Source organism: Aegilops tauschii, chromosome 2 (genome assembly GCF_002575655.3).
Source record: "Aegilops tauschii subsp. strangulata cultivar AL8/78 chromosome 2, Aet v6.0, whole genome shotgun sequence".
NCBI classification, from domain to species: domain Eukaryota; kingdom Viridiplantae; phylum Streptophyta; class Magnoliopsida; order Poales; family Poaceae; genus Aegilops; species Aegilops tauschii.
In genome coordinates this window covers 16,255,009-16,279,943 of record NC_053036.3, presented here as the reverse complement: position 1 = coordinate 16,279,943, position 24,935 = coordinate 16,255,009, and the positions used below count along the sequence as shown (strand labels likewise).

The 24,935-nt window shown below is 43.6% G+C and overlaps 1 protein-coding gene across 1 annotated transcript; it reads right to left on the bottom strand.

Annotated features, from left to right (window-relative positions):
- Positions 1–790: 790 nt before the first annotated feature.
- On the bottom strand, positions 791–24,905 carry LOC109759726 (uncharacterized). Its single transcript, XM_040401367.3, has 11 exons — positions 24,758–24,905; positions 24,558–24,671; positions 24,332–24,401; positions 23,814–24,010; positions 23,429–23,708; positions 23,024–23,259; positions 16,657–16,732; positions 16,474–16,579; positions 3,105–4,493; positions 1,776–2,407; positions 791–1,642 (listed from the first exon to the last, which is right to left on the bottom strand). The coding sequence occupies exons 3-11, from the start codon at positions 24,350–24,352 to the stop codon at positions 914–916; spliced, it is 3,666 nt and encodes a 1,221-aa protein (XP_040257301.1). The 5' UTR covers positions 24,353–24,401; positions 24,558–24,671; positions 24,758–24,905; the 3' UTR covers positions 791–913.
- Positions 24,906–24,935: the final 30 nt, after the last annotated feature.

Below are 24,935 nucleotides of genomic sequence, written 5' to 3'. Positions count from 1 at the left end.
GGGAAGGTACTTCATGTGGCGGCAATTTTCCTCCATGAAAAGCAAAAGGGGGAAATTAGATATATGCGATCAGATATGTACATGTGCTAAAATGTTCATGTGAAAATTAAAGTGTGTTGAAATATATTACCCGTCTCCCTCCATTAATTCGGACTTTTGGATGAGTTGGCTGAAGCATGAATTCAATATGGTATCCGAGCCAAGAGGTCTTGAGTTCAAGACCCTGCCACCGTCTCCCTCCATCAGTTCAGACTTTGGGATGAGTTGGCTGGAGCATGAATTCAATAAAGTGTTCTATGCAATAGAGAGTAGAGACCATTTCTGTCATTTCTTTAAATTATATGCATTCAGAAATGGAACTTGTAGCAATTGCGTGAATACTGATACATCACCCACCGTAATAATGCATGTATACTTCAGGACATGACAAAAATAAGATTAAATGCATGTGCATGAAGATCTCGCATCAGCAATCAGGCAGGGACACTCATGCATTAGCCACCAGGACACAATAATACACCAATTCCAATTGGTACGCAAGGGAATACAAGATTGCACATATCAGGAGACACTTGCACCAGCCATCAATCATTTCCGGAAAAAAAAAAAAAGAGAAGTTGAATGACAACATACATCCTGGAAGTCCTAGCTTTGCCTCGTAATTAAGCTGTTTCTAGCTCTAGCTCTTCCTCTTTCTCCCACACAAAAACAGGGTACTGAAAAATATTGCCGGCAAGAGATCAAGTTCTGCCATTTCAGCAGGGTACTTGCACCGACTGCAACAAGCAGGAGATCAAGTTCTGCCATTTCAGCATTTATTACTACTGAGATGGTTGGGAAAGTAATAGTACAGATGGTGAGGGGAACATCTTGAAAAAGTTACTTGAAGCTTGGTGAAAAATCAAAAACATAACTATGCTCCTCCGGCAAATTTTGTTGTGAGTGATATGGTTATGGCAAACGCAGCGACCACAAATGCTACTGACCATAACAGACTAGTAGATCCTGAAGGAACCACCCACACTGGCTGTATAGCACTGTGCTGAAACAGCAGGACGCAGACGAGTCGTAGAGTGCCAGCTCTAGCCCGTATAGCTCTCAGATGAGCAAAGGTGGATGTGACCCAGGATCTTAAGAAGCCGAAGAACAGCTGGGAGAAAATGCCCAAGCCTGCAATAAGAATGGGTAAAAACCCAGTACCCCCAGGTAACACCAGGAAGAGTGCCAGAGCCACAGTGATCATCAGACCCAGGGCTGCGACAACAAGGGCAAATGTCCCAGTAATCAGGTTTTTCAGGCGCGCCCAACCATCCGACATGGCGAAACCAGCACGCGCACAGAAATACGTGGCCGCTGCCGAGCAAACAAACGCGATGGAGTCGGAAACCACAAAGGTTTGGAAAGCAAGCATATTGAAGGGGGCGTCCTTGTCCATCTGCTTGATCACGTTGAAGGGCGCCAAGAGTGCTGCATTCAGGATGAGTACCGCGCACACGGCCAGCATGGACGCCGACTTGCCCACTCTTTCCGATTCCTTCTCCCAGTCTGGTTTAACAACATCTTTGGCAAGCTGGTCCCAACTACCGACACCGAAATCACCACCGCCATGCAACAAGTCGAAAAATATCCACTCCCGAGGCCCCTGGTCGAATGCGCACACACCATGTTAAAAATAACAAAGAAAATGCCAAGATAATAAATATACTCTCCAGTGCCAGTATCGAGCCCAACTGCCTAGTGAGAATTATGTATATATAAATATAAACATCACATACCTTCATGCATATCACTTCAGGGTGAAGCCTCAAGAATGCCAGGTCAAGAGGCGTCCGCCCCTCCTTGTTTGCAAAGTTGAGGCAAACCTCCCTGTTCTGCATTAAAGTGCATACAGCTTTCTCACTTGCATTATTTACGGCTAGATGAAGGGCAGTATTCCCATCTTGATCCTCTGCGTTCAGAATTTTGTTGAATTTCTTTTCACCGCAAACATAATCCACAATATTGAGCTTTTCCTTCTCGACTGCAACATGAAGGAAGGTCTGGCCAGAAGCATTGCGTGATGTCTCGCAATAAGAGCACTCTTTAAGCAACTTCTTTACTGTATCAAGTCTCCCATGTGCAGCGGCAATGTGTATGGGCATTGATCCCGTACAGTCCACGTACAATGCGGAAAGTGGGTCTTGTTCCATAATAAGTTCTATGATACCCGAGCCTTGGGGTGGTTTGCAGCAAAGAAACTTTATCACAATATTAAGATCTCGTTGCAACTTGTAGAGTAGGAACAAAATAGTGTTGTGTTCCCTGCGTTCCAAGGAGAGTGATGCCAAAAAATGCAGAGGAGTGCTGCCGGATTCATCTACCTGCGATGTAAGACCTGCCTTCCATTTCAGCAGAATCTCAACCAGTCCTGCAAATAGCGTAAACAGGATTAACCGTCACTTGGTTTATGAAATTTTACTACCAAATTTCTTAGTTACTACTGTACCTCTGTATCAAAATATAAGTAGCCTACAAAAACGTTTTATATTTTGATACGGAGGGAGTAGAATGCAATAACAAAGAAAACACAAAGGGCACAATAAATATTGGGTTCTCCTTGCAGAGGACCAAAAATAATCAAATGAGAAAAGGATGTCTCCACTATCTTCTCTCCCTGAGGAAATATGCTAGTTGTAATTTCGTGTGCCTATAAATTGAGTTGTGTTTATCTTTGGATGGAGATGCCAGTGAAGAATGTTCTTCCATTATCCTAAAAAGAAAGAAAATATGGGGTAAACTACCTAGGCTCTATTGCCTCTATCCTCATGCGGACAAGTGCAAGCAGTCAGGCCTTGTTAAAAGCTCCTTTTGGAAAGGAAAACAAGAATAATGGGAAACTGCAGACAATAATGTGACGGCGAGAGTGCATCAGCAACGCTACATATATATGCTGCTGTCTCATGTTACTATGATTACCTGGACTAGAAATAATTTGCTGCAGTGTTTTCTACCGTTACAGTCACATAATCGCATTGATTCGAATCCATATGACACAAGATGGAAAAGGTAACACCATTAAATGCCTTGAAAAAGAGTGGAGGGACGTAAAATTGCCAATTACATACCTTCGTCGAGGAGAACCACGGCAGCATGCAATGCAGTTTTTCCTGCAGGGCCTGCACATGATGCCAAATACTTGTTTTGCTTTCTTGTGAGGGCCTCAACGATCTCAGTCCTTCGTATAGTGGTAGCCAAGTACAGTGGAGATATACCCTCATTGTCCACTATCTGTACCAGCGGGGGCCAGACAGAGTCATCAATGTTTTCATCCATCGAAATTAGTGCCTTCACAATCTCAGCATGGCCGTGCCGCACTGCCTCATGTAAGCACGTTTCTCCTTTGAGATTTTGGGCCCTCAGAAACATGGCAATACCATCCTTGTTCTCGTCCTTCATATTTTTCAAAAAATATTTGACTCCAGGAGCCGCACGATGCAGTGTTGTATCTCCTCTGTTCAAAAACCTAGGAATTGTGTTCCAACCAAGATTGGCAGTAACTGTATCTGTATCCTCTTTCATTAAATGTCCCAAGAAAAGTTTGCCAATATTATTACCCCCTCTTGCAGCTGCACAATGCAGTGGTGTATCTCCATTGTTGTTCACTGCTAATAAAAGCACTTCTGCGAGGGTTTCATGTTTCTCCAAGATGTCATGCAATAGTTCAACATTTCCAAACCTTGCAGCAATATGGAGCACCCCGTCCCCATCGGAGGTGACTCGATGACATGTACTAAGAAAATCATAGGATGCTAATGTAGGATCTGGTGCACCAGATGCCGCAGCGACTTCTCTAGTGGAACTTGCATGTGCATTAGCAAGCACGCTGGAGCTTACAGTGGATACCTCTATGGCAAGTTTATGATCAGATGGCCCATTATTAGATGGACTAACACCACCATGCTCTCCCTGGTATCCAGTACTAAACGCCGCAGTAGCTTCTCTACTGGAACTTGAATGAGCATTAGCGAGCTTGTTGGAGCTTTCAGCAGATGCATCTGGCTCCGCTGTCATGGTAATTGAATGATCAGATGGTACATTATAAGATGAACCAACACTGCCCTTCTCTCCCTGATATCCAAGCGCCGCATCAGCTTCTCTACTAGAACTTGAATAAGCATCATCAAGTTCGTTGGAGCTTTCAGTAGATGCCTCTGGCTCCGTGAACACAGTAATTGAATGATCAGATGGTGCATTATTAGATGAACCAACACCACCATGCTCTCCCTGATATCCGGTCCTAGACGCTGCAGCAGCTTCTCTTCTGGAACTTGAATGATCATTAGCAAGCTCGTTGGAGCTTTCAGTAGATGCCTCTAGCTCTGTGCCCATGTTAATTGAATGATCAGATGGTGCATTATTAGATGGACCAACACCGCCATGCTCTCCCTGATTCCCAGTACCAAGTCTAGTGCCTTCCATCGCAACCTTGTGCAATATGCAATCCATCATCTCCCCTGTAGAGAACAGTCACCTAAAGTTCAGTCAAACAACGAGGGATTTAAGGCAACTCGCTTCCAAAGCTATAAATTACTAATTCGGTGAACAATTGAGAGAAAGGGATGGGATCTAGACTGCGAAATTGGTGGGCCCAATAATAATTCTGTAGATTGATAGAAGTATATGGTAACGTGTGTTGCAGAGAGTTGAGTTGTATAACAAACACAACTATATTTAGCAAGGATTCATCACAAAGAGATACTTGAGTACAAATACAACTATACATACCTATGCGCAAGATGCAGAGAGAAAACTGTAGAGTCAAAGCTTTATTTACATTTTTCAAGATGATATTTGTCATATAAAGATTGTATATGCATTAGGTCTAACAAACAAAATCATAGAAATCACACACAACGTCTTAGAAATGATAAAAACTGTTGAAAGTTCAAAAGAGGAATGGTACAAACGACTATCAGCGGTATAAGTTCCTCAATTTTTTCTGCCCAGCTTTCGCGCTTCTCCAAAATACCACTTGAAACTGGTGACTTGAATGGTGGATGGTAGAGAAAGCATGTATATAAGTCAATGAACGTAATTTTTAAAAATGTAAAAAAAAAGAGGCACACATGTCAATGTTGGAAGTCTTCTAGTTCACGCAAATTTTTCAGCAAAAAAAAAAAAGCTCTTATGTCCTGCGCAAAAAATGAAGCCGAGTTTAGTACTCCCTCCGATCCAAATTAATTGACGCTAGTTTTGTACAAAGTTAGTACAACTTTGTACTAGACCAGTGTCAATTAGAAAACTAAGTTTGTAGAAGACTAGTACAAAGGATCGGAGGGCGTACATTTTTTGCTTTTTTAGAAAACTAAATTTGTTTTTTTAGAATATGGATCTGCTTCTTTTGGCATGAAATTTTGTGGGCCTGATAAAAGACTCAAATACGTACATGCATAATATTTTTCGTGTAGGTGCACCCAGGAGCCAAACCCCTATCTTCCATCCCCAAACCAAAAACAACATGTAGTATATCAAATAATATCTAATAATATAGATTATAAATAAAAGGCTGCAATCAGTACATGCATAATATTTTTTGAGTGTAGGTGCACCCAGGAACCAAACCCACTTTCTTCCACGGTCACATAAATCCAATAATATAGATTATAAACAAAAGTGACAATGTTTTTAGATAACGAAAGTGAACATATCCAGTTTCCACACCTTTTGTACCGAAAAATACACACATCCCAGTTATATGTTTTAAAACTTCTTATAGAAAGTGCTTTATAATAATATATATAGCAAGACAAAGACACCAATAGTATGAACACCTAAATAATATCAAAGTTCTATATATAAATAATACCAAGTGTGTAATTACAATAAACAGAGAAATTTGCAAAAACCAAATGATTGAAGGTTGCTTATCAGTCTGTGACAACCACTAGGAGACCTTGGGACAAACTGTACCACAATCGAGATTTTTTTTATCTGAATGGCACTCCAATTTTTCTCCTTTACTCAAAGGTCACCAGCTGAAGGGGAGCCTTGGCGCAGCGGTAAAGCTGTTGCCTTGTGACCATGAGGTCCCGGCTTCGAGTCCTGGAAACAGCCTCTTGTAAAAATGTAGGGAAAGGTCGGACCATTCCCTGGACCCTGCGCAAGCGGGAGGTAGGTGCACCGGGCTGGTATGACAAGATTGGGGGGCGGGGGGTATTTCCATGGTGTGGCCTGGAGCACATGCTCTCAGGTGAAACACAAATGTTTTTCCAGTTTCATTTTTAAAAGTAAACATGTCAATATTCAAGTACTCTGTGCTTGTAAATTTCCATGTAAAAATAATATCAGTTTTGCACCTATACAAAAAGAACTTGTGCTTCAAATTTTGTGTTAGTAGGGCACTAATTTTGTTAGTTTTTCATCAGACATAAATGTTTCTTTGTTCACTCAACCTATTATTTCTTAAATTCGTCGGTGTTTACCCGTTGTGTACAAAGATACACAACATTCCCTGGACCCTGCGCAAGCGGGAGGTAGGTGCACCGGGCTGGCCTTTTTTACTCAAAGTGTTGGAAATATGCCCTAGAGGTAATAATAAAATGGTTATTATTATATTTTCCTGTCATGATAATTGTCTATTGTTCATGCTATAATTGTGTTATCCGGAAATCGTAATACATGTGTGAACATATAGACCATAACATGTCCGTAGTGAGCCTCTAGTTGACTAGCTCGTTGATCAATAGATGGTTACGGTTTCCTGACCATGGACATTGGATGTCATTGATAACGGGATCACATCATTAGGAGAATGATGTGATGGACAAGACCCAATCCTAAGCATAGCACTAGATCGTGTAGTTCGTTTGCTAAAGCTTTTCTAATGTCAAGTATCATTTCCTTAGACCATGAGATCGTGCAACTCCCGGATACCGTAGGAATGCTTTGGGTGTACCAAACGTCACAACGTAACTGAGTGGCTATAAAGGTGCACTACAGGTATCTCCGAAAGTGTCTGTTGGGTTGGCACAGATCGAGACTGGAATTTGTCACTCCGTATGACGGAGAGGTATCTCTGGGCCCACTCGGTAATGCATCATCATAATGAGCTCAATGTGACCAAGTGGTTGGTCACGGGATCATGCATTACGGTACGAGTAAAGTGACTTGTCGGTAACGAGATTGAACGAGGTATTGGGATACCGACGATCGAATCTCGGGCAAGTAACATACCGATTGACAAAGGGAATTGTATACGGGATTACTTGAATCCTCGACATCGTGGTTCATCCGATGAGATCATCGAGGAGCATGTGGGAGCCAACATGGGTATCCAGATCCCGCTGTTGGTTATTGACCGGAGAGTTGTCTCGGTCATGTCTGCGTGTCTCCCGAACCCGTAGGGTCTACACACTTAAGGTTCGGTGACGCTAGGGTTGTAGAGATATTAGTATGCGGTAACCCGAAAGTTGTTCGGAGTCCCGGATGAGATCCCGGACATCACGAGTAGTTCCGGAATGGTCCGGAGGTAAAGATTTGTATATAGGAAGTCCAGTTTCGGCCACCGGGAAAGTTTCGGGGGTCACCGGTATTGTACCGGGACCACCGGAAGGGTCCCGGGGGTCCACCGGGTGGGGCCACCTATCCCGGAGGGCCCCATGGGCTGAAGTGGGAAGGGAACCAGCCCCTGGTGGGCTGGTGCGTCCCCCATGGGCCTCCCCTGCGCCTAGGGTCCAACCCTGGGGGTGGGGGCGCCCCACCTGACTAGGGGGGCAAGTCCCCCCCTTGGCCGCCGCCCCCCCTTCAGATGGGATCTCCAGGGGCCGGCGCCCCCCAGGGCCCCTATATAAAGAAGGGGGGAGGGAGGGCTGCGCACCCTAAGCCCTGGCGCCTCCCTCTCCCTCCCGTAACACCTCTCCCTCTCGCTGAGCTTGGCGAAGCCCTGCCGAGATCCCCGCTACTTCCACCACCACGCCGTCGTGCTGTTGGATCTCCATCAACCTCTCCTTCCCCCTTGCTGGATCAAGAAGGAGGAGACGTCTCTCCCAACCGTACGTGTGTTGAACGCGGAGGTGCCGGCCATTCGGCGCTAGGATCATCGGTGATTTGGATCACGACGAGTACGACTCCATCAACCCCGTTCTCTTGAACGCTTCCGCTCGCGATCTACAAGGGTATGTAGATGCACTCATCTCTCTCGTTGCTAGATGACTTCATAGATTGATCTTGGTGATGCGTAGAAAATTTTAAATTTCTGCTACGATCCCCAACAGTGGCATCATGAGCTAGGTCTATGCGTAGTTTCTATGCACGAGTAGAACACAAGTTGTTGTGGGCGTCGATTTTGTCAATTTACTTGCCGTTACTAGTCTTATCTTGATTCGGCGGCATCGTGGGATGAAGCGGCCCGGACCGACCTTAGACGTACGCTTACGTGAGATAGGTTCCACCGACTGACATGCACTAAGTTGCATAAGGTGGCTAGCGGGTGTCTGTCTCTCCCACTTTAGTCGGATCGGATTCGATGAAAAGGGTCCTTATGAAGGGTAAATAGAAATTGGCATATCACGTTGTGGTTTTGGTGTAGGTAAGAATCATTCTTGCTAGAAACCTATAGCAGCCACGTAAAAGTTTGCAACAACAATTAGAGGACGTCTAACTTGTTTTTGCAGCAAGTGTCATGTGATGTGATATGGCCAGAAGGATGTGATGAATGATATATGTGATGTATGAGATTGATCATGTTCTTGTAATAGGAATCACGACTTGCATGTCGATGAGTATGACAACCGGCAGGAGCCATAGGAGTTGTCTTAATTTATTTATGACCTGCGTGTCAACTGGAACGTCATGTAATTACTTTACTTTATTGCTAACCGTTAGCCATAGTAGTAGAAGTAATAGTTGGCGAGACAACTTAATGAAGACACGATGATGGAGATCATGGTGTCATGCCGGTGACGATGATGAACATGGCGCCCCGAAGATGGAGATCAAAAGGAGCAAAATGATATTGGCCATATCATGTCACTATTTGATTGCATGTGATGTTTATCATGTTTTACATCTTATTTGCTTAGAACGACGGTAGCATAAATAAGAGGATCCCTCGCTAAAATTTCAAGAAAGTGTTCCCCCTAACTGTGCACCGTTGCGAAGGTTCGTTGTCCCGAAGCACCACGTGATGATCGGGTGTGATAGGTTCTAACGTTCGCATACAACGGGTGTAAGCCAGATTTACACACGCAATACACTTAGGTTGACTTGACGAGCCTAGCATGTACAGACATGGCCTCGGAACACAAAAGACCGAAAAGTCGAACATGAGTCGTATAGCAGATACGATCAACATGAAGATGTTCACCGACGATGACTAGTCCGTCTCACGTGATGATCGGACACGGCCTAGTTGACTCGGAACATGTATCACTTAGATGACTAGAGGGATGTCTGTCTGAGTGGGAGTTCATTAATAATTTGATTAGATGAACTTAATTATCATGAACTTAGTCTAAAATCTTTACAATATGTCTTGTAGATCAAATGGCCCACGCTAATGTTAACCTCAACTTCAACGCGTTCCTAGAGAAAACCAAGCTGAAAGACGATGGTAGCAACTATACGGACTGGGTCCGGAACTTGAGGATCATCCTCATAGCTGCCAAAAAAGCATATGTCCTTGACGCACCGCTAGGTGAAGCACCCGTCCCAGCAAACCAAGACGTTATGAACGCCTGGCAAACACGTGCTGATGATTACTCCCTGGTTCAGTGCGGCATGCTTTACAGCTTAGAACCGGGGCTCCAAAAGCGTTTCGAGCAGCACGGAGCATATGAGATGTTCCAAGAGCTGAAAATGGTTTTCCAAGATCATGCCCGGGTCGAGAGATATGAAGTCTCCGACAAGTTCTACAGTTGTAAGATGGAGGAGAATAGTTCCGTCAGCGAACACATACTCAAAATGTCTGGGTTGCACAACCGCTTGTCTCAGCTGGGAGTTAATCTCCCGAATGACGCGGTCGTTGACAGAATCCTTCAGTCGCTCCCACCTAGCTACAAGAGCTTTGTGATGAACTTCAATATGCAGGGGATGGAAAAGACCATCACTGAGGTATATTCAATGCTGAAATCAGCGGAGGTGGAGATCAAAAAGGAACATCAAGTGTTGATGGTGAATAAAACCACTAAGTTCAAGAAAGGCAAGGGTAAGAAGAACTTCAAGAAAGACGGCAAGGGAGTTGCCGCGCCCGGTAAGCAAGCTGCCGGGAAGAAGACAAAGAATGGACCTAAGCCTGAGACTGAGTACTTTTATTGCAAGGGAAACGGTCACTGGAAGCGGAACTGCCCCAAGTACTTAGCGGATAAGAAGGCCGGCAATACCAAAGGTATATGTGATATACATGTTATTGATGTGTACTTAACCAGCGCTTGTAGTAGCTCCTGGGTATTTGATACCGGTGCGGTTGCTCATATTTGTAACTCAAAGCAGGAGCTGCGGAATAAGCGAAGACTGGCGAAGGACGAGGTGACGATGCGCGTCGGGAATGGTTCCAAGGTCGATGTGATCGCCGTCGGCACGCTACCTTTGCATTTACCTACGGGATTAGTTTTAAACCTCAATAATTGTTATTTAGTGCCAGCTTTGAGCATGAGCATTGTATCTGGATCTCGTTTAATGCGAGATGGCTACTCATTTAAATCCGAGAATAATGGTTGTTCTATTTATATGAGAGATATGTTTTATGGTCATGCCCCGCTGGTCAATGGTTTATTCTTAATGAATCTCGAATGTGATGTTACACATATTCATAGTGTGAATGCCAAGAAATGTAAGGTTGATAATGATAGTCCCACATACTTGTGGCACGCCGCCTTGGTCACATTGGTGTCAAACGCATGAAGAAACTCCATGCAGATGGACTTTTGGAGTCTCTTGATTATGAATCATTTGACACGTGCGAACCATGCCTCATGGGCAAAATGACCAAGACTCCGTTCTCCGGAACAATGGAGCGAGCAACCAACTTATTGGAAATCATACATACTGATGTGTGCGGTCCAATGAGCGTTGAGGCTCGCGGTGGCTATCGTTATGTTCTCACCCTCACCGATGACTTGAGTAGATATGGGTATGTCTACTTAATGAAACACAAGTCTGAGACCTTTGAAAAATTCAAGGAATTTCAGAGTGAGGTTGAGAATCAACGTGACAGGAAAATAAAGTTCTTACGATCAGATCGTGGAGGGGAATATTTGAGTAACGAATTTGGCACACACTTAAGGAAATGTGGAATTGTTTCACAACTCACGCCGCCTGGAACACCTCAGCGTAATGGTGTGTCCGAACGTCATAATCGCACTCTATTGGATATGGTGCGATCTATGATGTCTCTTACCGATCTACCGCTATCATTCTGGGGTTATGCTTTAGAGACTGCCGCATTCACTTTAAATAGGGCTCCGTCGAAATCCGTTAAGACGACACCGTATGAATTATGGTTTGGAAAGAAACCTAAGCTGTCGTTTCTTAAAGTTTGGGGATGCGATGCTTATGTCAAGAAACTTCAACCTGAAAAGCTCGAACCCAAGTCGGAAAAATGCATCTTCATAGGATACCCTAAGGAAACCATTGGGTATACCTTCTACCTCAGATCCGAAGGCAAGATCTTCGTTGCCAAGAACGGGTCCTTTCTGGAGAAAGAGTTTCTCTCGAAAGAAGTAAGTGGGAGGAAAATGGAACTTGATGAGATGACCCCTCTCGAACCAGAAAGTAGCACAACACAAGAAAATGTTTCTGTGGTGCCTACACCGACTAGAGAGGAAGTTAATGATGACGATCATGATCAAGTTACCACTGAACTTCGTAGGTCCACAAGGACACGTTCCGCACCAGAGTGGTACGGCAACCCTGTTCTGGAAATCATGTTGTTGGACAACGGTGAACCTTCGAACTATGAAGAAGCAATGGCGGGTCCAGATTCCAACAAATGGCTTGAAGCCATGCAATCCGAGATAGGATCCATGTATGAAAACAAAGTATGGACTTTGACAGACTTGCCCGATGATCGGCGAGCGATAGAAAATAAATGGATCTTTAAGAAGAAGATGGACGCGGATGGAAATGTTACCATCTATAAAGCTCGACTTGTCGCTAAGGGTTATCGACAAGTTCAAGGAGTTGACTACGATGAGACCTTCTCACCCGTGGCGAAGCTGAAGTCCGTCCGAATCATGTTAGCAATTGACGCATTCTACGATTATGAAATATGGCAAATGGACGTCAAAACGGCATTCCTTAACGGCTTTCTTAAGGAAGAATTGTATATGATGCAGCCGGAAGGTTTTGTCGATCCTAAGAATGCTAACAAAGTATGCAAGCTCCAGCGCTCAATCTACGGGCTGGTGCAGGCATCTCGGAGTTGGAACATTCGCTTTGATGAGATGATCAAAGCGTTTGGGTTTACGCAGACTTATGGAGAAGCCTGTGTTTACAAGAAAGTGAGTGGGAGCTCTGTAGCATTTCTCTAATTATATGTGGATGACATACTATTGATGGGAAATGATATAGAATTCTTGGAAAGTATAAAGGCCTACTTGAATAAGTGTTTTTCAATGAAGGACCTTGGAGAAGCTGCTTACATATTAGGCATCAAGATCTATAGAGATAGATCGAGACGCCTCATAGGTCTTTCACAAAGCACATACCTTGACAAGATATTGAAGAAGTTCAATATGGATCAGTCCAAGAAGGGGTTCTTGCCTGTGTTGCAAGGTGTGAGATTGAGCACGGCTCAATGCCCGACCACGGCAGAAGATAGAGAAAAGATGAGTGTCGTCCCCTATGCCTCGGCCATAGGGTCTATTATGTATGTCATGCTGTGTACCAGACCTGATGTAAACCTTGCCGTAAGTTTGGTAGGAAGGTACCAAAGTAATCCCGGCATGGAACACTGACAGCGGTCAAGAATATCCTGAAGTACCTGAAAAGGACTAAGGATATGTTTCTCATTTATGGAGGCGACGAAGAGCTCGTCGTAAAGGGTTACGTCGATGCTAGCTTCGACACAGATCTGGATGACTCTAAGTCACAAACCGGATACGTGTATATTTTGAATGGTGGGGCAGTCAGCTGATGCAGTTGTAAGCAAAGCGTCGTGGCGGGATCTACATGTGAAGCGGAGTACATGGCTGCCTCGGAGGCAGTACATGAAGCAATCTGGATGAAGGAGTTCATTGCCGACCTAGGAGTTATTCCCAATGCATCGGGGCCGATGACTCTCTTCTGTGACAACACTGGAGCTATTGCCCTTGCCAAGGAGCCCAGGTTTCACAAGAAGACTAGGCACATCAAGCGTCGCTTCAACTCCATTCGCGAAAATGTTCAAAATGGAGACATAGATATTTGTAAAGTGCATACGGATTTGAATGTCGCAGATCCGTTGACTAAACCTCTTCCACGAGCGAAACATGATCAACACCAGAACTCTATGGGTGTACGATTCATCACAATGTAACTAGATTATTGACTCTAGTGCAAGTGGGAGACTGTTGGAAATATGCCCTAGAGGCAATAATAAAATGGTTATTATTATATTTCCCTGTTCATGATAATTGTCTATTGTTCATGCTATAATTGTGTTATCTGCAAATCGTAATACATGTGTGAACACATAGACCATAACATGTCCCTAGTGAGCCTCTAGTTGACTAGCTCGTTGATCAATAGATGGTTACGGTTTCCTGACCATGGACATTGGATGTCATTGATAACGGGATCACATCATTAGGAGAATGATGTGATGGACAAGACCCAATCCTAAGCATAGCACTAGATCGTGTAGTTCGTTTGCTAAAGCTTTTCTAATGTCAAGTATCATTTCCTTAGACCATGAGATCGTGCAACTCCCGGATACCGTAGGAATGCTTTGGGTGTACCAAACGTCACAACGTAACTGAGTGGCTATAAAGGTGCACTACAGGTATCTCCGAAAGTGTCTGTTGGGTTGGCACAGATCGAGACTGGAATTTGTCACTCCGTATGACGGAGAGGTATCTCTGGGCCCACTCGGTAATGCATCATCATAATGAGCTCAATGTGACCAAGTGGTTGGTCACGGGATCATGCATTACGGTACGAGTAAAGTGACTTGTCGGTAACGAGATTGAACGAGGTATTGGGATACCGACGATCGAATCTCGGGCAAGTAACATACCGATTGACAAAGGGAATTGTATACGGGATTACTTGAATCCTCGACATCGTGGTTCATCCGATGAGATCATCGAGGAGCATGTGGGAGCCAACATGGGTATCCAGATCCCGCTGTTGGTTATTGACCGGAGAGTTGTCTCGGTCATGTCTGCGTGTCTCCCGAACCCGTAGGGTCTACACACTTAAGGTTCGGTGACGCTAGGGTTGTAGAGATATTAGTATGCGGTAACCCGAAAGTTGTTCGGAGTCCCGGATGAGATCCCGGACATCACGAGGAGTTCCGGAATGGTCCGGAGGTAAAGATTTGTATATAGGAAGTCCAGTTTCGGCCACCGGGAAAGTTTCGGGGGTCACCGGTATTGTACCGGGACCACCGGAAGGGTCCCGGGGGTCCACCGGGTGGGGCCACCTATCCCGGAGGGCGCCATGGGCTGAAGTGGGAAGGGAACCAGCCCCTGGTGGGCTGGTGCGTCCCCCATGGGCCTCCCCTGCGCCTAGGGTCCAACCCTGGGGGTGGGGGCGCCCCACCTGACTTGGGGGGCAAGTCCCCCCCTTGGCTGCCGCCCCCTTCAGATGGGATCTCCAGGGGCCGGCGCCCCCCAGGGCCCCTATATAAAGAGGGGGGGAGGGAGGGCTGCGCACCCTAAGCCCTGGCGCCTCCCTCTCCCTCCCGTAACACCTCTCCCTCTCGCTGAGCTTGGCGAAGCCCTGCCGAGATCCCCGCTACTTCCACCACCACGCCGTCGTGCTGTTGGATCTCCATCAACCTCTCCTTCCCCCTTGCTGGATCAAGAAGGAGGAGACGTCTCTCCCAACCGTACGTGTGTTGAACGCGGAGGTGCCGGCCATTCGGCGCTAGGATCATCGGTGATTTGGATCACGACGAGTACGACTCCATCAACCCCGTTCTCTTGAACGCTTCCGCTCGCGATCTACAAGGGTATGTAGATGCACTCATCTTTCTCGTTGCTAGATGACTTCATAGATTGATCTTGATGATGCGTAGAAAATTTTAAATTTCTGCTACGATCCCCAACACAAAGGTCACCAGCTGATAATATGACAAGATTGGGGGGCGGGGGGTAATTCCATGGTGTGGCCTGGAGCACATGCTCTCAGGTGAAAAACAAATGTTTTTCCAGTTTCATTTTTAAAAGTAAACATGTCAATATTTAAGTACTCTGTGCTTGTAAATTTCCATGTAAAAATAATATCAGTTTTGCACCTATACAAAAAGAAGAATTTGTGCTTCAAATTTTGTGTTAGTAGGGCACTAATTTTGTTAGTTTTTCATCAGACATAAATGTTTCTTTGTTCACTCAACCTATTATTTCTTAAATTCGTCGGTGTTTACCCGTTGTGTACAAAGATACACAACATTCCCTGGACCCTGCGCAAGCGAGAGGTAGGTGCACCGGGCTGGCCTTTTTTACTCAAAGTTTTACTCAAAGGTCACCAGCTGATAATATGACAAGATTGGGGGCGGGGGGTAATTCCATGGTGTGGCCTGGAGCACATGCTCTCAGGTGAAAAACAAATGTTTTTCCAGTTTCATTTTTAAAAGTAAACATGTCAATATTCAAGTACTCTGTGCTTGTAAATTTTAATGTAAAAATAATATCAGTTTTGCACCTATACAAAAAGAAGAACTTGTGCTTCAAATTTTGTGTTAGTAGGGCACCAATTTTGTTAGTTTTTCATCAGACATAAATGTTTCTTTGTTCACTCAACCTATTATTTCTTAAATTCGTCGGTGTTTACCCGTTGTGTACAAAGATACACAACATTGTGAGCAAAGCAACTACTTTGATCTAGAACAAATCCTACCACCTAGCTAAAACATTATTTATCTAGAGAATAGCATATCAAGCCTCATTACATATGCAGACGTGAATCCAGGGGTCTGGGATTCAGTCCAGCGCTATTCACAACGAGTACCAATGGTATAACAAGATGTGTTCGTTTGTACTGTCATATATTTGCCTGCAATTTTGTGCATGTGGGTGCACTCAACTTTTTCATGACCAGTGCCGAAGCCAGCATCCGTACAAATCACATTTTTAGTCAGGTTTTCTAACTTACTTGATGTATATTGGTCTTCAATTATAAATAGGTACTTCAGTTTTTCACCAAAAATAATAGGTGTACATCTGTACACGTATGTCCCTCTGTACCTCTGCCCATGGGCGCTATGGTGTGTGTATCTGAGGTGTGCGTCAATGTTTATGTCCACCATATTAGGAATAAAAAGTAGACACTAATCGAGGCTCCAGAGCATCTCACCAGGAAGATTTTTAATCTTCAAAGAAACTTTCTCGGACAGATTTACATTATCATCCTTGCACAAGAGTATGTATGCCAAAAAATCCTTCCGCAGCTCCCTTGATTCCTAGTAACATATGATATCCAGTTAAGTATTTAGGCCAAAACGAGGAGAAAACATCACGGTGCATGGTGACCACTTACAGTCGGAAACCATCGAACAAGTTGATGGCCGTCCCACAAGCGCATGAAATTGAATACGAAAAATCCACTATCACCGCTACAAGTGCAACGAGAAAAAATGGGGTCAAGTATTTCACACAAAACTACACAAGATATAAAGGAAAATAATCGAGGGAAATTGCATGACAAGTGTGGATACTTCATTGTGTTTTCAATCAGATGTTGGAATCTATCTCATATTTTCAAGGTATTGATTTCTACTGTACAAAGTAACGTCTCCACCATCCAGCCATGTGCATGATTCTCATCAACAAAAAAATGATATCAGTAGCTAGAATATCTATTGGTGGAAATTTACCTATGAAGCCACGACGAAGGAGATAGATTCCAACATCTGATTGAAAATCAACACCATTAAGAATGTTGACTTTGGTGTGCTAATGTTCGGCTTTTGTAAATAAAATGATATTGACCACAATAATAAAATATAAATGCTAATTAGTACTGGGTATATGGTTCGGCCATCCATAAAGGTTGAGCCACTCACTAGTAGCACATTTTCTCACTTCACCTAGAGCGACAACTCAATAATTGTTGTGGCATCTAAGAGAATCCAGCTGGTGCTAGATGAACCTAGTTCAATCCAGGAGTATCCAAAGTTAGTTCAGTCCAGGAGTATCCAGAAAAGTTCAGGATTATGCAGAGTGGGTAGGTATCCTAGTAGAAGTAAGAATCTCTACTATTAAAGGAGGATCGAACGTCGTGATGGTTCGACCTCCTCGATATCCCCGCCCGAAAAATAGGGAAAAAAAGAAGAAAAAAAAGGAAACAGACCCACGAGGCCACGACCCACGAAAGCACGTCCCACGCACACGCGGCCTCCCCATCTTCCGCACTCCGTTGCCCCCGATCTCATCTGTCTGCCCGTTCCAATTTTTTTCTCTGACTCCCCCCTCCTCGTCCGCCGCCGTGGTCGCGGTCCTGGCCATCGGCGGTAGGAGCGAGTTCCATCGAGAAATTCTTCACTCCTCCCTCTTATCTGCACAACTCTTGATCACGTCCGTCCATGGGCAAGCTTGCGGCGGCGCAGAAGGAGAGTTCCTAAGCAGCTGTCGTTGGTGTACGCCGCCTTTGCCTGCGTCGCCAGGGGTGATCGTACTACAGTCTGCCCAACGTACGCCGGCGCCGGAGGACGTACTGGGCCTAGGGGGTGGTGTGCAGGTGCAGGTCGATTTTGGTCGTCCCATACGACTTTGCCATGGCGGATCCGCTGGCCGCAGGGAACGCCACCGGCGGGGACGCCGTGAGGGCGGGATTCTCGGTGCGACGTTAGTCCGACGTCGGCTGGTGCGGCGAGTGGAGGCCTCCGGAGGCTTCTGCTCCGGCGCTCACGCTAGCGGGTCTTGTCCTACTCCTTCGTCGGGTTCAGGTAACCAATAGTAGTTGATCTGAGAGGTAATTTGTTGGGCAACGCTGTTTGATTGATCTATGCAACCTTGAGTTGTGCGACAGGCGGGACGAGAGAGAGCGGCCGCGGGACATGGACTCAAGCTAACACAGGTTCATGGCGGAGCAGCTCACCTGCTGGTCTCCACTTCGTAGGCGGCAGTAGCTGCCTCACGAATTGATGTGCTCTTTTTATTCCTTTTCAGATCCATTTTTTCCAACAGGCCTCAATAAAAATTGGGGATCAAGAAATTCATCGCTTCGAAGTACTGAGCAGGCGTATTCTTTCTTATGCATGAGGGTATGAAACATGTTTTTGTTGTCAATTCTTGCAGCACAGGGGATTTTTGGTAGTCAAGTGGTCAACCCATCCGCCAATGCCGTCGTGATCTTCATTGGGTGTGCTTGCACTTTTTTGGAAGATGCCAGGCAGTAGCGCTGCTTCAGTATATTAAGAGAAGATTTACAAAATCTGAAGATGTAGAATTACACTCGATCTATGCATATTTGCCCAGATTTGAATAACTTTGAGTTTGTGACCATCGCACTTGGTATCTTCGCTGATGTATTTTTTGTTTTGCTAAGTCAAGTAGTTCCTGTGAAATGACTTTGGGAATGGAGTGGTTCACTGGGGTAATTAGCGGTAGCACCTCATGCTGACAGGGAGTGCACGATCGAGGTATGTATTTTCAGCTTGTTAGTCAGGATGAAGTGGAATACATCATAATATTTCTCTGCATGAACTGTCAGGGACATATCTCCACGTCCACTTAATCCATTTTATCCGTGTTCGGTTCCTTAGATTGCCTACCTGTGTGCGGATTTACCATGTATTATTTGACTGGAAAAATTACATTGTTAATCGCTTCAGAGAACAAGTAAAAATGTAGGTTGTATCCCTCTTTTGTTTGTTAACAATCTGTTTACGGAGTCACTACTCCATCATCACATAATACACATATGTTAAGGTCAAGAATTTGTCATCTATACTTCTGATCCCTTTTTAGCTATGCTGAACTTGAGAAAGTGGATTATTGGAACAAGTGAATTATTTGAAAAGTAAATTGTCAGTCTGTTACATGTGGGAAGAGGCCTTTTGGAACAAGTGAATTATTTGAAAATTAAAATATTTAAAAAAAAAATTAAAGTGAAGTTACTCTCCAACTACAATTCTATGCAAGCACTGATCTTTAAATTGAAGGTGATTATTCTTCTTAAGAAGGGAGAACGATTCACTTTGGTGTATATGATCCTATGGTCTTTTTTATTGATTGCTATGGTTGTTCGTATTATATCCTCTAACTGACCCAACTTGCCATTTCACACTCATGCTATTAGATCGGGTGCTCATGCAAGATGGTTACTTCTCTTAAGGGTGTGTTACTGTTCATTTGTGGTTTAGACTTGAACACATACTTCTGTTTGAAAACAATAAGTGCCAGCCTCTCATGATTACGGTAACTAATTATCCATTTAACACATGCAGACTATCAGATACAACCGGATGCCGCCACTTTGCAGTGTCAGATTTATGTTGGTGAGCTGGCCCATGCTGTTCATGGAATGGCTTGACGTGAAAGGAAATGGGCCCATAGGTCGAGAAGAGAAGCTTTCATTGAGCATAAGTGTGGTGTTGTTGGAATTTTTTATATTAGTTAGATCTTCAGATAGCCTTTGTTTGGAGGTCAGATAGTCTTACTATGAGGATCAAGTATGAAATTATGACATTTTATGAGGACTACGTTTAGGCACATAAATTATGAACCAATTATTCCTTCTTGAAAGACGATGTTTTTCCAGAAAAATACTACTATGAGTTCAGAATTTTAGCAAAACATGCAAGTTGTCATTTTGAGATTAGTTGTTAACTAGCATTTGAAGGCATGTGATAAACAAAGAGACTAATGGGTATGTATTGTGCTTTCATATAAAAATACACAATATCACCTGTTGTGCATGCGGAATCTATCTAAAGATATAGGTTACCCATGATCGGTGTTGATCCACAAGAATTTGTATGTCCCCGTTGCAACGCACGGGCAATTAACTAGTAGTATCTAGAGTTAGTTCAGTCCAGGAGTATCTAGAGAATTCAGGACTATCCAGAGTTGGTAGGAGGCCTAGTAGAAGTAAAGAGTCTTATCGGTTGTGTTGAAGTCAGTTTGGGATAGCTCTGTAAAGGAGCAGTTTGTGACAGTTCCCAACCATACTGTTCATTGAACAATGCCTGACTTAAAAAAATACTAAGGAAGACAAGCAATGAATATCTAGTTCATACCTATGCTTCTCTTTTACCCCTCTAATTCTCCAATCTTTTCCCACTACCCTTCTACTGTATCATGATGGCTATACGGCAATGACTTGCGTCCAGCGAGCATCCCACACTACAACCCCATAACTAACGTCGGCTACAACATCTTATGGTATCAGAGCCTACCACCATGGATGACGATGCGGCTGGAAAAAAAGATCAATCCCAGTGATGAAGTCCTGGCAACGAAATTCACAAGGAGTTTGCTTCACTGAATTTGTGAGTTAAGGCACCGGAGGAGAGGTCAGGGTGCCCGGAGTGTTAGCAAAAGCACGGGTAACTCTGATTTGAGACTTGTTTTTTTCATCCTTGCCTTAACGGCAAGGACGCCAAACTTAATCTGTTATTTAAGCACATGATACTAACGAAACTAAATATTTTTAGCAAAATAGATCCATCTCACATTTATTCCATGCTAAACCAAACTGCATAAATATAGTCAGAAAACGGTCCAGTTAAAGGTTGCTAAACAATGGTGTTCTGAACTTATTTTAAACGAGAAAGCTAATTTCCAGTCGATTGGAAATTCGCTATCCGAACGACCCGCCCGCCGTTGGATCTGGATCCCACGACCGCCAGCGAACCCACGTCCTTCTCCCGCGCCATCGAAAAAATGATGCGCCGAGTAGGTGTCGAGCACACGACCTCCAACTTCACGTGCAGGCTGCCCACAAGCTGAGCTAGCTCTTTTCTCTGTCCTGAAACAGGCTAAGTTCTTTTTTACTCTAGTTTAAAAGGTCTTCTGAACAAAACGCACGTACTGAAGACACTAGTAACGACTTCCACTAATTTAGGCCTTGCCTCTCCTAGCACATGCATGCATGCTAGAGCACACTCGCATCTCACGTGCATGGCGCATATTTCGCCAATTTTTAATCTTACTTTATTTTACCTTCCAATTAATTCTAGCAATAAAAGTTGTGCATTAATAACCGTTGATTATAGACCATAGTAAATTTTGATCCGATGAAAATAGAAGTGTTGGAACATACCCCAATAGCTGCTGCGCAAACATTACAATAACTTTTGACTCGAGGAAAAAAAAGTTGTTGAAAACATAGCCGTAACTTGTGTGTAAATAACGTAGTATTTTACTCACCGCAGACCTGATAAGTTACGTGCAAACAATGTGATAACTTTGAATCGGGGGAAAAGACTTGTTGAAACTTAACCTGATAACATATGTCTGGTAATTTGCGCACCGCACGCATAATAACTTTCATACAAACACGCATCTTTTATCCCGAGGAAAAGTTCTTGTCATACTCTGGTAACTTCTATGTAAATACCATGATAATATACTCACCACAAACCTGATAGCTTCATACAAAACACCGTGGTAACTTTTGACTCGGGGAAAAAAGTTATTGAAACATACCCCGGTAATTTTTGTGTAAATAGCATAATAATATACGTTTTATCAGACCTGATAGCTTGGTACAAACTCTCGTAGTAATCTTGGTCTGGAGCAAAAAGTTGTTCAAAACATACCCCGATAACTTATATATAAATAACATGGTAATACATGCATCACTGGCCTGGTAACTTACATGCAAACATCACGATAACTTTGACCCGGTGAACAAAGTTAGTTAACACATACTCTGGTAACTTCTGAGTTAATATCATGGTAATATACGAATCACAGACATGATACCTTACGTATGAACACCGTGATAGCTTTGACCCCAAGAAAGAAGTTGTAGAAAATATAACCCTGGTAATGTCTGTGTAAATAACATGGTAATATGCGCACCGAGGACCTGATATTTAGTAACTTTGACATGGGGAAATTTTGTTATTGAAAACATGCCCCTCCCATCAATAACTTCTGCGTAAATAGTATGATAATATACGCACCGTGGACCTGATAACTTAGGTACAAACACAACTGTAACTTTGACTCGGGATTTTTGTTGTTGTTGAAAACATACCCGGGTAATTTCTATGTAAATAACATGGTAATATACGCACAATATACCTGATAACTTACGTATAAATGTGAAAGAAGTTGTATGTCTAGCTGCATTGGTGGGTTTGTTCTCTCGGACTCACGCGGACCACAGACATGTGACTCTAGTATTACATTTCAACTAAGTGCTTTTATATCTCAAGAAGTGATACCTATGACATTGGTCACTTCTGTGAAAATAGCATGGTGACATACGCATCGAAGACATGGTAACTTATGTACAAACACCGTTGTAACTTTTGACTCGGGGAGAAAAGTTGTCGAAAAACACACCTATGATAACTTCTGTGTATTTAGTGTGGTAATATACGTACCACAAACATGATAATTTATTTATAAACACTGCGGTAACTTTGACCCGAAAAAAAGTGTTGTCAAAAATATGCCCCTCCTCCCAATAACTTATGTGCCAATAGCATGATAACTTACGAAGAACAGAGCCGATAACTTTCATACAAACACCATGGTAACTTCCAATAAGTTAGAAGTTCCTTTTTGTTTTTTTAAATGGGGCAAGATAGCCATTTTCATCAAAAATTAAAAAGAAGAGAGTGGTCCGTTAATTTAGAACTAAGTTAATAATTGAAATTTCACAGCAGACAAATTAGGAAATGAAACAAGTTTAAGAACTTCAAAACAATTCGTGAAACAGAACATACCTGTCCTGTTGTCTAGGTACTTTGGGAAACTGGTACTCCCAGCTACGAAAATCAATTGCACAGTTCATGGTTACGGTAAGTGCATCACAGATGTTGCATCTCGTTTTCTGGTGACGCTTGGTGGGATCAGCACCTTTAGTGGTATCTGGTCGAGAGTCCAGAATGCTGAGCTTCTGATCACACATGTTGAAAGCGTATAAAGTCCATTGGTGATCATGAAAGACTGGAATGAATACCTAGATACAAACAAACAGCACTGTTCAATTTGTATTCACTAACTGAATCCATTTCATATGCATATAACTCAAACTGGACTGGTTTAATAGCATAACAAGATCACGTTTACAACACAGCTAATTTACTCACCCTAGATTTCTTGTACAAAGTGCGAGAAAGAGATCATACCATATGTGATTGTGAAGCATTATACAGAACTGATCCAGCATAGAATACTTTTTTGAGATCCATGGGATCCAAATGTCGACTCATTGATTTCTCTGCCCATTTTGAATCAACATAGTGCCTCCAACCGAGGCACTTGGTATTCCAAAAGTCACGAGCATCCTCTCTCCCCATGTTGCTAACAACAAAATTTAGCCAATTACTCATAGCTATTTCTTTTTTCTGCTTTTGCTCTTTGTCCATCATTTTTTCAGTCTTGACTAATCCCGGAAGATCTTCAAGACTTCAACAGATAACACCCATAGCGTGGAAAAGCAGTAAGGAACCACGTTATGAGCAAATAGACAAGTAAAAACCAGTATAGATGTTAATGACACATATAACGTACTGTTGCCATATGGGTGATGGATTAGTGGTAATGTCATGATACAAATCCTCCAGTACTTTGGTGTCTGGTCGATGAAGAGATTGTGGTTTCACCAAGAAAGGAGACTTTAATGCCTTGCTTGGCTCAACTAGAATCTTTGTTACGGGAGCAACTTTATACAAGGGTGCCCCTGTAGGTGAAACAATTCTTGGTGTGTCCTGTATATCGCAGTGCACAATCGAAGAAAAGTGAAAACAATATATAATAACGAGGACAGTGAAAATTATATACTAAGCCGGAATCAACAAAACTATCAAAACTGACATAAGAGATTACACAGATGAATTGTCATCAACTTCACCTATTACGACAAAGCAGTATGTGTCATCTAGAGTAAAAATATGCAGAGGTCAGAAAAGCGGCTAGACAGGGTACATACACACTTAAAGATGAAATTGGAGCCAACGATTCTGATATATTCTTTTGATCAATATATAAACCGGCTGTTTGCTGAAAAACAGGGGACAAGTAATTAGCACCTGAATATCCGGAGAAGACATTAGACAGTGATGTCTCTGCCAGTCCTGGAGGAGATTAATACTGCAAAGACTGGTGACGGATCAGATTCAGAGAGCTCCTTGGGGCAGCTTTTATAGACGGGCGTGGCTACCTACCCATTACCCGACTGGAGCTTTCCCAGAAACTACAAGCTAGTAGTAGTACATCATAATGTAATCTGTATAAAGGCGACCGCACTGCAGCTACCGTTTGTTAAAGAATTGGATGCTCCACGCTGATCCGAGGTGAGATGATAAAAAATGGTTGAGCGCATAGATCTCGGAAAGACCAGGAGAGTTGACTCCATCTGAAATGCGCAGCCTGCACAGGACGGATTCAGACAGATAAGAAGACGAAAAACTGAAAAAGGGTTGAAGGGCCTGTGAGAGGTGCGGGTTGGCGTTAACCTCCCACGCCAGCCGGTCCCGGATCTGTCGACAACCGCGGCTCCTTGGCTCTTTGCAGTCGCTTGGAATGCTGGGCGCAGTCTGGCCTCCCCTCGGTGGCGGGGACATAATGGAGGGCGGGGCGCACGGTGGGTATCAGCGTCGGAGGTGATTCTGCAACACACGGCCAAGATAACAA

Bases quoted from the DNA above. Each gene is read 5' to 3' on its own strand.
- LOC109759726 (XM_040401367.3), bottom strand. From the start codon at position 24,352: ATGTCTTCTCCGGATATTCAG. The intron at 24,011-24,331 runs GTGCTAATTACT...TGCGATATACAG, and splicing joins TGTCTTCTCCGGATATTCAG to GACACACCAAGAATTGTTTC. The intron at 4,494-16,473 runs GTGAGATGCTCT...TGTTCTCTACAG, and splicing joins GAAGATTAAAAATCTTCCTG to GGGAGATGATGGATTGCATA.